General features: G+C 43.2%; 1 protein-coding gene across 9 annotated transcripts in view; it reads right to left on the reverse strand.

Moving 5' to 3' along the window:
* MAST2 (microtubule associated serine/threonine kinase 2) overlaps window positions 1-17,469 on the reverse strand; it is a 201,080-nt gene that overhangs the window by 20,207 nt on the left and 163,404 nt on the right. For 7 of the 9 annotated variants that reach the window (XM_060140181.1, XM_060140182.1, XM_060140183.1 and 4 more), the window contains 5 exons: window positions 11,627-11,702; window positions 8,307-8,327; window positions 6,400-6,478; window positions 3,893-4,047; window positions 1,910-1,985 (listed from right to left, as the gene is read on the reverse strand). In XM_060140181.1, the coding sequence (XP_059996164.1) occupies window positions 1,910-1,985; window positions 3,893-4,047; window positions 6,400-6,478; window positions 8,307-8,327; window positions 11,627-11,702 (407 nt within the window). The remainder of the gene's footprint in view (window positions 1-1,909; window positions 1,986-3,892; window positions 4,048-6,399; window positions 6,479-8,306; window positions 8,328-11,626; window positions 11,703-17,469) is intronic. The other 2 variants (XM_060140186.1, XM_060140185.1) reach the window with 1 other exon arrangement.

The raw sequence follows: 17,469 nt of genomic DNA on the forward strand, positions 1-17,469 counted from the left end.
CAGGACCCAACCGAGCTAAGCAGATGTTCAGAGAGTGTTTACTGAAGGTGTGAACCTGCCTGCTCACGGACCTGGATCCCCAGCAGAGCGGCATGAGGTCTGGCTCAGAAGCCTCTTGGGGACCTAACTGCACAGGAATGTCAAAATGACAAATATACATCAGCTAACAAGTTCCTAGCTGCCTATCTAGGGCTTGGCTTTCTTTCCTTTGCCACCAGGTGGTGATTTCTGATTTTCAGTGTGTGTTTAAGTGGGTGTTTGTATATGTATATATATGTGTGTGTATATATATACACACACACACAAACACACACACACATATTTATGGTGTAGCGATGTGCTAGGGAGAGAGGGAGAGGAGGGGAGTTGAAAGGGAATGGAAGGAATCTTAACATGCTTTTTCTAACACGAGTTCATCTTACATACAAACGTGCAATGCTAGGATAACAATACAACACCTAATACACAAGGAGGAAGAGGAGGAGGAAACACGCGAGGTGCATTTCTAAACACTATACACACCCAAACTTTTTTATGAAGAAGCAAGGCACAACAGAATGATTTCCTAGCTGTTCATTCTGCCCCTCTTCCTTGCTCTTACTCTCCAGTGCCCATCTGAAGGCTAGAAAGTGCAGACCACAGGGCAGCAAAGAAATAACAGCTAACACTTACTGAGCGCTAACTATGTCCTGGGCACAGTTAGAAAAGCTTAATGTTCACTAATCTTCACAAACTCCCTATGAGATAGATACTCTTATTATCTCAGATTACAGATGAGGCAAATGAAGCTCAGAGAAGTTAAAAAATCTGCCCAGGGTCATGAGGCTAATAAATGGTAGAAGCCAACTTGAACCCAGTCGGCCTGGTTCCAGAGTCTGAGCTCCTCCTCACTGCTCTGCTTCACTGTGAATGTCAAGAGGGAAAGCACAAGGGCTTCGCACTTTTTCCCTAAGCCACCCGTGTGTGCCCAGCAGACTACTCGAGGCTCGAAAAAGGACACTCTCGGAGGAGCAGGGAACCACACATCGTAGACCCTAGATACAGATGAACGGGTAGAGCCAGGGGTCTGGATGGAGGATGAAGAAAGAGGCTTGAAGACCCCATTCTCGCTGTTGTCATGGAGAGGGAGCCTCCGTCAGGCCCTGCTTCTCTCTCGGACAGAACTGGCTGTGTTCTGCAGGAACAGGGCCTATCATTAGAAAGCCAGGTCAGAGTGTTTAGGCGTGTGGTGTTCAAAAGAAATGCAAATGGAAAACAAGGCCCTCATTCCACATACAAGGAGGTTTACAGTCAAACTGCAGTTGTGAAGACCATTTCTCAACCATCTCAGGACAGTAACCTACCTTCCTCCCTCAGCATTTCCCTACTTGAAAACACAAGTCCAAATGTGAATAGCAACTCTGAGCTGTCTCCCACCCTACTGCTCTCTCTGGCCAACTTCCTGCCAGAGGAAATTTCCAGCGTAGCTCTGTTTGTGCTTGGTAATGGGAGTGCTGCTTTAGAAATCTGCATTAAGTGAAGGTGCTCTCAGAGGGCAAATCTCCTTCTGGGGGACCCCGACTCATGGATCCTGATGTGCACGGTCAGAAACAAGGTCTCTGCTCTTTCCTTCCCACTAATATACAGTGGGATATGTTTTCGACATTTCCCTCTGGATACCCCTTTCTCTGGGGAGTGGAGAAATAGAGGCTCTGCAAGTACGATCCCCAAACTCAAAGTCCTCTGCTGCCTTCCTCTTCTCCAGCAGTCTGAAAGCCCTCACATGCTTGTGTCCTCCTCCTCCTGGTGCCTCCCTGATCTCCTTCCAGATTGCCTCTGGCGACTCCCCCACCCCCAGTCTTCCCACTGGGGCTGGCTGGAGGTGGCATCCTCAGAGGCGTTACCAGTCTCCTTTAAACTGGATCCTTACCTTGGGGAATCTTTCCTTGTACACATGATTCATCATTATTATTTCACTGTCAAAGGAAACTGGTGACCGTCCAGGACTAAATAAGAAGGAAACAACTGTGTTACTTTAGTGCCAGGGAACCTTCAAGGAGAAAGATGCCCATCCCCAGAGCCCGTGCCCACCCACTGTCTGCAGCACCCACACACTCCCACCTTAAGGAGTGCTGAGTTCCAGAGCCTTTCTTATTCCTGGAGCTGCCAGCACTGTTCAGCTCAAAAGTGTGCCATCTGGAGCTAGACTACCTTCCTGTAAGAGGCCTGGCCTTCACAAAGACTTCTGCCAGGGCCTGAAAAGGCCTAGACAGGAGGAGACCACTCTTGAGGCCACTGGTGGTTCTTCTAGGATCACTTCCTCCAGAACAGGACTCTCTGGGTCTTCTTTGCTTTGGCCAGTGGGGTTGGGCATACCCCAGCATGTTCTAGGAATCAAATCAAATCAAACCACCACCAAAACAACCAAAGGAAGACAGTGTATACCTGTATCTTTTCTAAACAAGCTGCATCCAGTGGGGCTAACTTAGCTCTCACCTGGGGGATGAACGAGGCCAGTCCAGCCAGCCCGTAGTGAATCATAAACCTGGGTCATCTAAATCTTCCCCTTTGGCCCATGTGTGATTACATCCTCTTAAAGGATTCAGAGTTTGAGCCGTACAACTGAATGGCTATTTGGGTCCTGCCCAGTTTGGTGCCCGACATGTGATCCCAGCTGAGCTATGTTCAGAACCATTCTTTTCTGCCTTTCCTCCCTACGGTAGGCCATGGTCTGCCTGCTACATTAATGCACATTACCCAGCTTTTTAAGAGTAATTCTCAGGGATTTCCCAGAGGTACTGTAGTCCTCTCAGTCTCAAATGGCCTAAAAGGTGCCCGTCTCTGTGTGGAGTGTGAAGAGCACCAAGATTCAGACATTCCTCTGTATGAGACAAAGAAACACACTGGGCTCCACACTTCACACTCCCTCATTTGTATGTCTGACCCTTTGCACTGCAGTCCCAGTCATTGTTCTCATCAATCTGAACTTGAACCAGTCTTTGTGGTCTGGCTCAGCTCACTGGCACTTGCAGTGCCAACATGACCTGAGGGGATTCTTTCTGGAAGGCACTGCTCCTCTGGGCCTCCACCCTGAACATGTGAACCAACTTCTTATTTCCCAGGGACCCTGGAAATCTGAGCTCGATCACTTAAAGCCATGATCATTTTATTCTCCACCCTCTCCCTTAACCTGCAATTCTGGCACAGATTTACCACCTAATGCCAAAGAGAAGAGCTGATTTAATCTATGGAATACACAGATAAATCAGCTGTTAAGGTTTGCTTGGTTTGATGAGCCCAGGTGATTCAGGGAAATGAGACAGATTTAGATGGGCATTTAGTTCTGCTTCTGCAATGGGCTTCTTGCCCGAGTCAGCCTCAAGTGTCCTCAGAAGCAACTTTTTTAATTGGCCTAGTTTATATATGCTGGGCCTCTGGGTTCTGCAGCCAGGTAACCATCAGAATGGATGATACTATTACTCTCCTTTTACTGAATGGAGTCCAAAGTACATTTCTACTGCCAGCTACTTTCAAAGGGAAAAAGAGGGACCCCTTGACAGCATCTTCAGGCACCTCTTGTGATGGTGAGTTGAGCTGTACCCAATACCAAAGGGCTTGAGCTTCACTGCACTTGACTCATTTGAGCTGTGCCTACGTGCTAGGCCCGGGGTTGGCAAACTACGGCCCGCAGACCAAATCTGGCCCGCCGGCTGCTTTTATAAATAAAGTTTACATAATGTCTGCGGATGATTCTGCACCACAGCAGAGTAAGTAGCTGCCAGAGACGATATGGCCTGCAAAGTGTGAATTATTTACTACCTTGCCCTTTATGGAATAAGTCTGTTGACTCCTAGGCTGCGCAGACAAGCTGAACTCCATGGGTACCAGGGCAGTGGGTGGAGAGCACCCTCACCTGAGGCTGCGGGAGCGGGGCCGCAGGGCCGGGGACTGCCGTCCTTCTTCATCGGGTACACTCTCTGTGCTGAAATGCTTTGTCAGAAAGTGCAGCTCATCGGCTGTAGGCTGGAAGGGCAACTGGTGCAGCTTTTCCTGCGAGGAGCATGATGACTAGAGGGGACAACATTTTTAAAAAGCATTAAAGACATGTCTAAGGCAGTCTAGAAGTGGAGAAGGACTGAAAATGGTCAGTGGCTCCCCAGTCAACGTAAACCTGAAGTCAGCCCACAGCCAGCATGCTTTCCCTTGCTCCCTTGAGTCTCCACTGTACATGATCCCGTTCATCTCTATCCTTCAGAGCTCTGTTCAGATGAAGCCAAGATACTATTATCCTTCATGAGCCTTGCAGGGGGCCAGACCCAGACATTCATGAGGTGTGACAGCTCCCCAACTACCTAGGGAGCCTCTTTAGGTGGCAAAAAGCAGATTCTTCCACGTGGACCCTTTGCCCTCAGTGAAGCTTCTGGCTAGTTAGAATGGCAAGTAATTAATAAATCATGCTTCCTGGCTTATTAGGAAATGTTCTAGGTATGCCCAGCCTACAAATGACATCCCCATAAGTTTTGCCTTCTACAACACCTTGGGAGAGCCCCAGGATGGCTCAGCAATGTTTCCTTTAGGCTGTTACCCAGAGGGCAACTGGCTTCGCTGCAGCTGTGAAGGCTTTGCCCAGGCTCTAGGGACACCAATAGGCAAGAAAATCCAGCAGGGAAGAAAATTATTTTTAGATCTAGAACCCAAAGATTAGACTTGACCTGAAAACAATTAAGAATTCTAAACATGGCCCAACGATTGAGATTCCAGAATCACAAGAGACAATTTGAGGGAGCGAGCTGTGCTATTACAGGCATCCCACCAATGCAGCCATTGCCATGGCAGCCCTGGTCGGCACCTGGATCAGTGAACTCCTGCCCTTACCTGACAAGACTGGCTACAGCAGCAGCAAATCTAACACTATTGCCTCAACTTCTGTTCACCAACTGATGAAGGATCTGGGGTTAAATTCACTTACACTCAAAGCTGCAGTACCACACCAAGAAAACCGTTGCCACACGTAAGCCTTAATACCAAGTGGGAAATCAAAAATTTTTTTGACTTACAGTGCACACTTCTCTCATGGAATCCTATAATACATAAAGTTGTAAACAGCTAGTGGGAGGTTTTCATGAGGCTCTGTCTTGGTCACATTTTTATAAATGATTTGGATAGAAGTTGCAAAAAGTATTCTCACCCAACTGCAACTAACATGAAGAAAAATTGGTATTTTAAGGTATTCCAATAAAATAAGCTGGAGCAATGGGTTGAGTCTATTAAAACTTATTGAACAGGAATATATATATAATAAATACATGACTCTTACTTTGGGTCTCAAAAATCACCTGTTTGAGTAAAGGATTATGGGGAAGGGATATTTACTAGGGAAAGATCTGAAACTAAACAGCTGCCAAAAGACCAGTGAGATCTTTGGATTAATTTAAGAGTAAAATCTAGGACTTTCCTGGTGGTCCAGTGGTTAAGACTCCGTGCTTTCACTGCAGGGGGCACGGGTTTGATCCCTGGTTGGGGAACTAAGATCCCACTTGCAGCACAGAGCGGCCAAAAAAATAATAATAAAAAAATTTTTAAAAAGAGTAATATCTAGGTCAAGGGAGGAAATGATAACTTCTTTTACCTGCTTGGGATTTATGAATACAAACTGAGCTGAGAAGACCTGAAGAATGGTGGGAGACATGGAGAAACGGGTCATCCAGTCTGCGGCCTACAAAGCCTAAAATATGCGCCCTTTACAGAACGTGCTTGCCAACTTGTCATCCTGGCTTCAATTAAATGTTGCTCAATGAGGAAGACTCATTTTAGGGTCAATTGTGCATGGTGGCAGTTAGGACATTTGTTGTGTTTTAGGCTAAAATCTTCTCTAAAAGAGACATAACTAGAAGTTTTAGAGACAGGCCCAATATTTTTTTTTTTGCTGATATACAATCAAACTTGAATATCAAATCACATTCATCCTTCCCTTCTTTTCTGAAAGGAAAAGGTGAAAAAGTTGGAGGAGGGTCTACCAGGCCTTTGTGACATGGTGGGGGGTGGTGTTATTTGCTCTTGGTTGCAGTTCTACAAATAAAATAGGGGAGCAAGGGAACCGTGCTTAGGAGTGCCTGTGCCTGGCCTCGTGGGCAAAGCGAAAGTCCATCCTCAAGCCCTCTTCTGACTCCACTAGGAATAACTGACGCTCAGAAACATGCTGGTTAATTCTTTCCAAAGGCATTTAATGGATCTGACTATGGCTGTTAAAGGCCACCAGACCTCTGTCCCTCTCAGCCTCATCCCAAGCAACCTCTTTGAGTTGGGCTTTGGAGAAAAAGTTGAGAACCACTTTGCAACACTGTAGGGACAGGGAGCAATACCTGTAGGGAAGTATTTCCTCAGGGTGAAGGAGGTACGGCCACAGATTTGGCTACTTACTGAGACAGTGGAGCTAGGAGTGTTGGTTCCATAGCCTGAAGAAGGCAAAGAAGCCAAAGACCAGCGCCGTCCATCAGTCCTATGTAAGAAAAGAATGTTAGGCAGTTTCTACCGAACCCCACCCTGAGCCCAGGACCTGCCTGTCTTTCCATCAGGTTTTTTGGGGCAGTTGATTCATTGGTAGGCTCTTTCTTGTCTCAAGACAGTACTGCTCAGTCCAGCACTTGCTTTCATATCTCTTTCCTACATGGGGCCTATTGTTGTGTGTTTTCCACTGCAAAGACAGACATCTCTGACTATAAAGGAGTCCATAACTTTAAATAAGAATATCTGTTATGCAATACTATGGTTTTGGAATAAAAATCTTTACACTCTCAACTTATTCACTTTTAGCAATGACAGAGAAGCAATGACAGAGGACTGCAGCTAAAGGCATCATCACAAGGAGAGAACTACCACTGAAATGCTAGTTCCTTTTTTGAAGGCTCCATGTGAAGGGTCCTTTGGTGTTCCCCAGGCCACTGGGTTGAAAACCAGGAAGAAGTGAAACTACCACCTGGGTCTGAGTATGAATCAATAGATTGCAAATAGTCAAAGGCTACCCAGAACCCATTAGGACTCATAAATCCAATCTTTGAGAATGTTTGCCAAAGAGTGACAGCAACCTTATGAAAGAAGAGTGAAGTGGCATAGCTTGGCCATATATGAGACTCTGGGGCAGGCTTCCAGCTGCTCTTTAGAGGATGTGCTCTGAAGCTCTCATCACAGAGAACCACAGTTATCTGCTTTGCTTTAGAGAAGAAAGATCAAGCAAGTGTCTGGTTTGAAGCTTTTATAACATGGACAAGTGATTCTTTCCTGGACTACAGGATGTGTTGTAACACAAATGTTCTTTCTTGTGGAGCTTAGGGGTACAGCCTGCTCTGGTTGAAGTTATAGAAAAACTTCTTTGATGTGACCCACAGAACCTAAGAACGTTAGCAGTGGAGGACCTTTAGAAGTTAAGTTCAATACTCTCAATCTTCAGAGAAAACAGTAAGACCCAGAGATCTGGATGAATTGTTCCAGGCTCCACAGTTAAAGGTGGGTGCAGGGAGGCATGGAGAGGAAGAAGGAAAAAAAGGAATGAATCTTGCCAGGGCTTCTCTTTTGGAAGCACTCCTCTCCACCCCCACCAATACCAGGCAGCTTTTCCTACTATGTTCTGTAAGGGGACAGCCGGGGGTTCCATGCCACATGCACATGACTCAAACTTCATGCCACCCAGGCAGCCGGTCCTGCTGGAACCTAGTCTCTGAGGCAAAGAAATGTCCAGGAGGCTGCTCAAACATGATATTCTTTCTGATCTCTCTTTTGGGTCCTGAGAGCTCTACACAAGGAAGCAAGTCAATTCCAGGAAAACAGAGCTCAGCAAAGATGGGACTAGTCTAACTCAGGGAGGCATTTCCCAAACCCTTGTCAGATACACTTCTCCACAGGCGATTTTTCCTCCTTCATAAAGAAATGGGAACCAAAATGGCAGCCATTTTTCTGTAAACTGAAGAGCAGGGACCACCAGAGTCAGAAATGCCACTACAGGATGCCTCCATTTCCTCTGCCTGGTCATCCCACTGGGTGACTGAGGAAAGTTGTGGGAATGAGGGTGACCTGTTCCTATGCTCAGAAGCTTGGAACTAAATATTTAGCAAATCCTGCCTTCTAAACATATGAGCACGGAGCCTTGGTTCCAGCAGGTAGAGGGGGCTCCGTTAGGGCCTCTTTGATAGAAATGAAAGGCCAAATGTTCATACCCACACTCAGAGAAGACTCATCACAGCCAGTTCTCACCAAGCATGAAACCACAAACCATACTGTCTGGCCATGCATAGCAGTTTCCCAGCCCCTCTCCCCATCACGTCCGCTATTACCTGTCTGCTCTGTGGCCATGGCTGTAGTGAAAAGACATACGTTAAAGTGAGAATCAAAGGGAACCAGAGAGACTGCTCTGTTTGACACCTGGCATTTGGTCTAGCTTGGCAGAGACAAACCTTTCGTTTATGAATGTGTGTAAGTTAGTAGTGAAATTGTGTGACTAATGGGTCTATCCCTACAGTTTCATTAAATCTGCCTTTTGTGTGATATTCCAAACTAATGTGATGCTATAAAGCTCATGCCCAACTTCAGTGATAGGAAACACAATTCCTGAGTACCTTGTTTCGCAGGGTTGAAGTCTTCCTCCCCTCACCCACCAATACCTAGCTACTTTTCCTACTATGTCTGGTAAAGGGACAGCCCGGGGCTCTGTCTTCCACACATACGACTCAAACTTCAGGCCACCTAGCACAGACCTGTGTGGATCTCAGTGGTAATACCAGGTCCCAAAGCCCCCGGCTGATCCTACTCCTAAAGCCCAGGGAATGATGCAGACACAGGACACCAATGGAACATGCTATTCCCTCTGCATGGATTGGTCTACACACCTGCATCCTCACTCCCAACATGGCAGGCTCCTTCTTATCCTTCAGGTTGGCTTAAAAGTCACTCCTTCCAAGAGGTCTTACATGACCACCCAGTACAGACTCTCCAGCCTCATTCCCTTCCTACTCTTTTAGGCAGCATCATTTTCTTTCCCTTCACGGTGCTTATCACAGGTTACAGCAATATATTTGTTAGTTTGCTTGTTCGTTATTCTTCCCCACCACTCATTCAATCAATAAGCACCGACTGAGTGCTTATTATATACTAGCAGACATATTTTCAACATATTAAGGCATCTCTATTAAAGGTGCTTTGATTCTGGTTGAGAGGAAACAGAAAACAAATAAGAAACTACAGTCAGCCCTCCTTATCCATGGGTTCTGTATCTGTAGATTCAACCAACAGTGAATCAAAAATATTCAGGGGAAAAAAAAATCCAGAAAGTTCCACAAAGCCAAACTTGAATGTGCTCCATGCCAGCAACTATTCACACTGTATTTAAAACTATTTACATATCATTTACATTGTATTAGCTATTATAAGTAATCTAGAGATGATTTAAAGTATACAAGAGGATGTGCATAGGTTATATGCAAATACTATGCCATTTTATATAAGGGATTTAAACATCTGTAGACTTTGGTATCCACCAGGGTCCTGGAACCAATCCCCTCTGGATACCGAGGGGTAACTGTATCAGGCATTGAAAAGTACTAGTTTGAAAATAAAACTGGATGGTTTGCTGGAGAATGATGAGGGGGCTCCTTTATATTGTATGGTGAGGGAAGGCCTCTCTGGGGAGTTGACATTTAAGATGAGAAATGAAAGACAAGAAGGAGTTAACTAAGTGAAGACCTGAGGGAACAGCATTCCCTCAAAGGGAACAACAAGTGCACAGACTCTACTAAGTCTACTAAGTTTCTATAAAGTTAGGGCTTTGTCTGCTTCCCACTATATAACTAAGTACACAGCATGTGCCTGGGCTTACTGGGTACTCAGTAAATATTTATTGAATGAATGGGAAATGACTCAATGCCATTTACAGAGAACGGTCACAGGTCCTACTGTCCCAGCTCAGACCTAATCTGAGGCTAGAGTTCAAACACAATCAAGGCAGGAAGTCTGAGATAAGTTAGACTTTCAGCTGGGCTGGAAAGCAAATGCATCCATCCATTATATACCTATACTGTAAGTGTTCCTATCTGGATCCTTAGTTAACTAACGAAGTTACACAGGGTAGGAGAGGTGAGTCCATGGAACAAACTCTTGACGATATTTGCTTTGAATAAGGCAATTGGGTCAGGAGGGGCACCCAAGTCAGCCATCAAACTTTTCCCAACCCGTCCATGACCTTTTCAGCTGCATAGAATCCTGGAGAAGAAGGGGGTGGATTTCTTCTGGGTTGCCATTTTAACAGTGAGTTAATGCTGTTAAATTAGGAATCTGTTCTTTTTCTGTTAGCTCTTTTAAAAAAGTAGTCGGAGTACTACTACTACGACTCTGATCTCAAGATGTATATATCATTCTCCAACCATTAGAGGCTCCAAATCTGGAGCCATGATTTTTCTGGAGGTCTTAATACCAAAGACTGACTCCAACCAAGAATATTTTTAAAATAATAAATAAAGTCAAAGAATGTGAACGCTGCCAAGAAAGAATTTTAGAGATGTTCTGAAAAGTAAATAATTTGTGTAAGAAGTCTTGGGGGACTTCCCTGGTGATGCAGTGGTTAAGAATCCGCCTGTCAATGCAGGGGACACAGGTTCGAGCCCTGGTCTGGGAAGATCCCACATGCCGTGGAGCAACTAAGTCCGTGCGCCACAACTACTGAGCCTGCACTCCAGAGCCCATGAACCACAACTACTGAGCCCGCATGCCACGGCTACTGAAGCCTGTGCGCCTAGAGCCCGTGCTCCTCAACAAGAGAAGCTACCGCAATGAGAAGCCCACGCACCAGAACGAAGAGTAGCCCCCACTCACCGCAACTAGAGAAAGTCCACATGCAGCAATGAAGACCCAACACAGCCAAAAATAAACAAATAAATAAATGTATTTAAAAAAAAAAAAAGAAGAAGCCTTGGTATATGGATTGACTCATGTCAACTCATTGCTTCTCCAGAGGCCAGGTGATACCCTGGCAATGGGCTGAACTGTCAGGATTGCTACCATGGGCCAGGGATAAGTTGATATCATTTCCAGAAATAAGTGAAATGTGAGGAATACAAGCACGGCTCTGCAACACACCAAATCTTTCTAAATTCATGGGAGGATAAGTGAAGATCTGGTAGTCTCTTTATCCCCAAGGAGGGAGGCATAAATGGCCTCTTCTAGCTCCCTGGAACTACCTGAGTTAGAGGAATAAGAGTATAACTTTGGGTCCTCCTGGGAGGAGAACCCATTTTGTCATTGATCACTCTAGGATAGCTTTCAGTCAAGAGTATAATGTTTTCGAACATACCCTCAGGAAACCAGGGGCTTGTGCTTAAGATTATAAAATAAATTCACTTCTAATATCTACTTGCCCATTTGAACATTCAAACACAAATACCTACGGTGTTTGGAAAGCAAAGCTTGAACAAGACGTTTATGACCTGGGCGAGGAAAGCAGGAAAGGAATTTGATGGCTGGTAGACCATCAAAGGTAACACCTTGGTAACACCAAGGTAACACCTTGGAAGGGAAGTGCCTCAAAGGAGGAAGCTGACATTTAACTGACATTCATGCAAATGCCACACATGTTAGTCACAGAGGAGTTTTTCTATCAACTTACCTACGTGCAGGAACAAAGGAAAAGTGAGCAGGTGCATTTGGAGAGAAATTCCGGGGGCTGTCCAAAGGACTGTTACCTGTGGACAAGGAAAGTAAAAGAAATCCTCTGTGAGGTTTGCTTCTGAGGAGGGTTAAGATGATAATAACCTTCAGGGAAGAAATCAGCCCCTAGCATAGGCAATTAGCATTATATGGTTATTTTTCCAGGTCCACCATTAGTTTAGTGATTCTCTCTTTGCAAAAACTGGCAGCCCAGAGGTTTCTCCCTTGTTCCCAAGTTGCCTATAACCATCTATGCTTCTCAGACATCTGTTTTAGATCTAGCATCAACCTGCCCTCCTTGGAACACCTCAGGTTCCAATCTGCCTATTCAAGTTAACCCAACTTTCCAAAGGCTTGAACTCATTCAGTACAGATAGCACGGCCAAACGCTCCCACTTCTCAAAGGGCAACGGGACTCCTGGCCTGAAAGTCTCTGGCACATGTATCTCTGCACACTGCATCCAAGGGGCTAACCCAGAAATACGTGTGCTTAAGCGGAAATGAAGTTCTCAGGACAGCAGTGCTCCTTAAACAGTCCATACACAAGGCCCCCAAGGCTGCAAAGCATGCCCAACCCCTTCACAGTGTAGGAATTACCTCTATCCCTTTATTAGTTTTCACATGTTCCTTATAACTTGTAAACTTATAGCTCAGAAGCTTTGAACAAAACTGTGTGCTTACCTTAGCGCTATGACCACAATTCTCAAACCTAAGCCTGCCATACTTCTTTGGTCTAACTTCCAGCTGGGGGCTGGTATTTAAGGAGGAACTGTCAACATGTCTCTACCCAAAAATCATGTTGAAGTAAGCACCATACTCTGTGATGTGCTAACCACTCTGCCAATGCCTGCCCACATCCCCACTTCTGTGCTCACCTCTATGAACCAACACTGGCTCTGAGGAACTGCTATCCAGGGACCTGGTAGTTCACCATGCCCTGGTTTTTTCTTGGGCAGTTTATTTCCTGTATAGGGTATGACTGTTCCAAGGTGCCACGAAGCTGCCCAAGTGTTTCTCATTATCTCCATTCAGCAGGTGTGGATAGCACTTGCCTTTCTGTACTGATCTTGGAAAAACCAGCCTCTCAAACAATGCCCCCCTACCCTATGCAGCACCTCTATATCAATTATATAAAGGCACTCTCTTTAGGAGAACTAGTGAAGAAGAGGCATTTTCAGCTTCCACTCATCCCCTTGACAGGGATCCCCAATGAGGTGTACAACCTTATGTTCTCAACCTAGTACCAGCTCTGGGTTTCCCATGTGTCTAGGGCTATCTCCTACAATCTATCCCACCTCCTGGCTGGCACATGCCACCAGGGTGTGAGAAAAGTGATTTGGAAAAACTGTTTCCTTAGGCAGGACTTAAAAAGAATCAGGCCTCCTCAGAATTATCAAGGTCTTAAAAAAAAAATCCCTATTCTTTTAAAATAGTGTCATCTCAGAGATTAAAAAGTATCTTCAGTTTGATCCATGACATGTAAAACTAGATGCCCTTTGTTGGTTCCCAAAACCACCCAGCTAGGGCTTCCCTGGTGGCGCAGTGGTTGAGAGTCCGCCTGCCGATGCAGGGGCCACAGGTTCGTGCCCCGGTCCGAGAAGATCCCACATGCCGCGGAGCGGCTGGGCCCGTGAGCCATGGCTGCTGGGCCTGCGCGTCCGGAGCCTGTGCTCCGCAACGGGAGAGGCCACAACAGTGAGAGGTCCGCGTACCGCAAAAAAAAAACCCAAAACAACCACCCAGCTAAAGCCTCAAGGAAATCGCCGGACATGAATATCCTACAAACAATGGCCAGCCTTCCAAGGACCAGGTGTGGTGATGGTTATCGGGAAGAACATGAATCTTCCAGGTGCTCACAGTAAAGCTAGGGATTCACAGAACACACATATGTCAGAAATAACTAACACTAAGAGGGAAAAAAGCTGTAAACAACAACAACAACAACAACAATAAAAACCAGCACATCACTGAGCTGTGAGACAACTTCAAGCAAACTAATAATCCTTAAAGGAGAAGAGAGTGGGGGAGCAGAAAAACATATTTGAAGAAATAATCGCTGACAGTTTTCCAAATTTGGTGAAAAAAAAACTATAAACCCACATATCTAAGAATCTCCAAGAACCCTGAGAGAAAGAGGAAGAAAACTATACCAAAGCACATTATAATCATATTGCTCAAAACTCATGATAAAAAGAAAAATCTCAGACGCAGCTGGGAGGTGGATGGGGGTAAGAAAGACATGTTATATACAGAGAAACAAAGATAAGGATTATAGCAGACTTCTCATTGAAAACAATGCATGGAGGCAATGGAACAACATCTTTAAATTAATGAAAAAAAAACATAAATCCTACCAACCTAGAATTCTATACCAGCTATTGTGTAATAAAGAATCTGGTGGCGTTTGTCCCCAGTTCCCGGGAATGTGCCTCTAAATCTTTGCAATTTCCCAAGTGATGGGAGTGTCTTTGTTATTTATGGTGGGGCCAGACAGTTTATGCAAATGAGATGACCAATCATGTGACTAGAGGGCTGGGGCTTTAAGCCATCTGATATTACTCTGACCTCCACGGAATGGAGGGGCGCTAGAGACTGAGTTCAATCACATAGCCAATGAATCAATCACACCTACATAATGAAACCCCAATAAGCACTCTGGACACCAAAGCTTTGATGAGCTTTCCTGGTTAATAATACTCTGCGTACTGTTACACATCAGCGTGCCGGGGGGATTGATGCATCTAGACTTCATGGAGAGAAGGCACTAGAAGCTTCACATGTGGGACCCTCTCAGACCTCACCTTATAAGTCTCTTTTTTTGGCTGATTCTTTTATTTATTTATTTATTTATTTGGCTGCATTGGGTCTTAGTTGCAGTGCGCATGCTCTTTGTTGCGGCACACAGGCTCAGTAGTTGTAGTACACAGCCTCTCTAGTTGTGGTGCGTGGGCTCCAGAGAGCACAGGCTCAGTAGTTGTGGCACGTGGGCTCTCCAGTTGTGGTGAGCAGGTTCTAGAGCATGCTGGCTTAGTTGCCCTGTGGCATGTGGGATCTTAGTTCCCTGACCAGGGATCAAATACATGTCCCCTGCATTGGAAGGCCGATTCTTAACCACTGAACCACCGGGGAAGACCCTGGCTGGTTCTTAATGTACCCTTTTTGCTATAATAAAACTGTATTTGTAAGTACAGTGCTTTCCTGTGTTCTGTAAGTCATTCTAGCAAATTATTAAACCTGAGGAGGTAGTGGGAATCCTTGAATTTGTATCCAATTGGTCAGAATTATGGGTGGCCTGGGAATCACCAAGCATGGATGTCTAAAGTAATGATAGTTTTGTGGAGGACTGTGCCCATAACCTGAGAAGTCTCGCCTAATTCTGGGCAGTTAGTTTCAGAAGTCATTGCACCAGTGAAAATATTTTTAAAATACTGTTAAAAAACAAAGGTGAAATAAAGATATTTTCAGATAAAAAAGCCAAATGAAATCCTCAACAGAAGACTGCACTACAAGAAATATTTTTAAAATTTCCTTTAGGCAGAAGGGAAATAATACCAGGAGGAAATATAGATCTACACAAAAGAATGAAGAGCACTGGAAAAGTTAGCTACATGGGAAAATATGTAAGATTTTTTTCTTATTATTTAAATGTCTTTTAAAAATAATAATGTTTAAACAAAAATAATAAGGTGGTGTAAGGTTTATAACATATATGAAAGTAAAAAGGTTTAAGATAATAATATAAAGGCTGGGAGGTGAAAATGGAATAGTACTATTCTTACGCTATATGTGAAGTGGTTTAGTATGGTGATAAAGATATATACTATAAATGCTAATCCAACCACTAAATAACAAAGAGTTATAGCTCACAGGCCAATAAAGGATATGAAATGGAATAAAAGACACTAAACCCCAAATAAGAGAGAAAAAGAGCAAAGAAGAGAAAACAGATTGTACAGTTAGAAAACAAATAGGAAGGTGACAGATTTAAACCAAACCATATCAACAACAATAGTAAGTAAATGTAAATAGTCTAAAAGCCCCAATTAAAAGACAGAGATTGTAAGACTGGATTAAAAGAAGAAAGAACTTATTAAAGAAAGTATCAATATTCATAATCATTCAAAAAAGAAAGATCAGTCTCTGACATTTCACTGAAATTTGACCAAACACTTAAGGAAAAAATACCAAACAACAGCAGAATATACATTATTTTCAAGTGAACATGGAACATGTACTAAGAAAGATCATATTCTGGTCCATAAAACAAGATCCAATAAATTTAAAAGAATTCAAGACATATAAAGTATGTTCTCTGACCACAATGAAATTTAATTAGAAATCAGTAACAGAAAGACCTTTGGAAAATCTCCAAATATTTGGAAACTAAACAACACACTTCTGAATAATTTGTGGGTCAAAGCAGAAATGAAAAGGGAAATTAGAAAAGTATTTTAAACTAAATAAAAATGAAAACATATCATATCAGTTAAAGCAATTCCATAGCGGGAAAATTATATCACTAAATACCGGTATTAGAAAAGAATGACTCAATTCAGTGACCTCAGCTTCTATCTTAAGAAATAAGAAAAAGAGCAAATGAAACCCAGAATAAAGGAAAGCACAAAGATAACTGAAGAAATCAATTAAAAACCAAAGAAAAACAATAGAGAAAATTAGCAAAACCATATACAGATCTTTTAAGATCAATAAACTACAGACATATTGATCAGGAAAAAAAGAGAGAAGACACAAAATACTGACATCAGGAATGAAAGAGGTGACATCCTACAGATTGTACAGATATCAGAAGAATAATCAGGCAAGATTATGAACAAGCTTATGTCAATTAATTTGACGACTTAGATGGAATTGAAATTTTTATTAAAGATACAAACCACCAAAGCTCATTCAGAAATAGATTACCTGAATAGCCCTGTATCTATTAAAGAAATTAAATTTATTCTTTAGAACCTTCCCACGAAGAAAACTCCAGGCCAAGATGGCTTCACTGGAGAATTCTACTAAACATTTAAGGAAGAAATAATAACAATTCTACACAAACTCTTCCAGAAAACTGAGAAGGGAATCCTTCCCAACTCATTGTATGAAGTTACCATTACTCTTAATACTAAAACCAGCCAAAGATGAATATATTGTACATTCTCAACAATATTTCAACAAATCAAATCCAACAATATATTAAAAGGATAATACATTATGACCAAGTAGGGTTTATCCCAGGAATACAAGTTGGTTTAAAATATGAAAAAATCAATGAATAAAACCCACCATAATAATAGGCTAAAAAAGAAAAACCGTAATATCATTGCATTAGACACATTAAAAGCATTTGACAAAAATCCAACAACCATTTTTCATAAAAGCTTTCTCCAAACTAGGAATAGAAGGAAACATTCTTAAATTGATAAAACCCATAACTAACATTTCCTTAATGGTGAAGACAAATGGTCTAGGATCGGAAACAAGGTAAGGATGTCCATGCTCACTATTTCCATTCAAAACTGTACTGGAGGATCTAGTGAGTGAAATAGGCGATAAAGAGAAATTTTAAAAAGCATCCAGATCAGAAAGGAAGAAAAAAAATGTATTTATTCATAGACAACATGATCGTCTATGTAGAAAATCTGACAGGATCTACCATAGAGTTACTTATAATAAGCAAGTTTAGCAAGGCTACAGGATATAAGATCAATATACAAAACTCTACTGTATTTCTATATACTAGCAACAATCAGAAATTGAAAATAAAAGCAATACCATTTACTGCATTAAAAATATGGA

The sequence above is a fragment of the Lagenorhynchus albirostris genome, chromosome 2 (genome assembly GCF_949774975.1).
Source record: "Lagenorhynchus albirostris chromosome 2, mLagAlb1.1, whole genome shotgun sequence".
Classification (NCBI taxonomy): Eukaryota; Metazoa; Chordata; class Mammalia; order Artiodactyla; family Delphinidae; genus Lagenorhynchus; species Lagenorhynchus albirostris.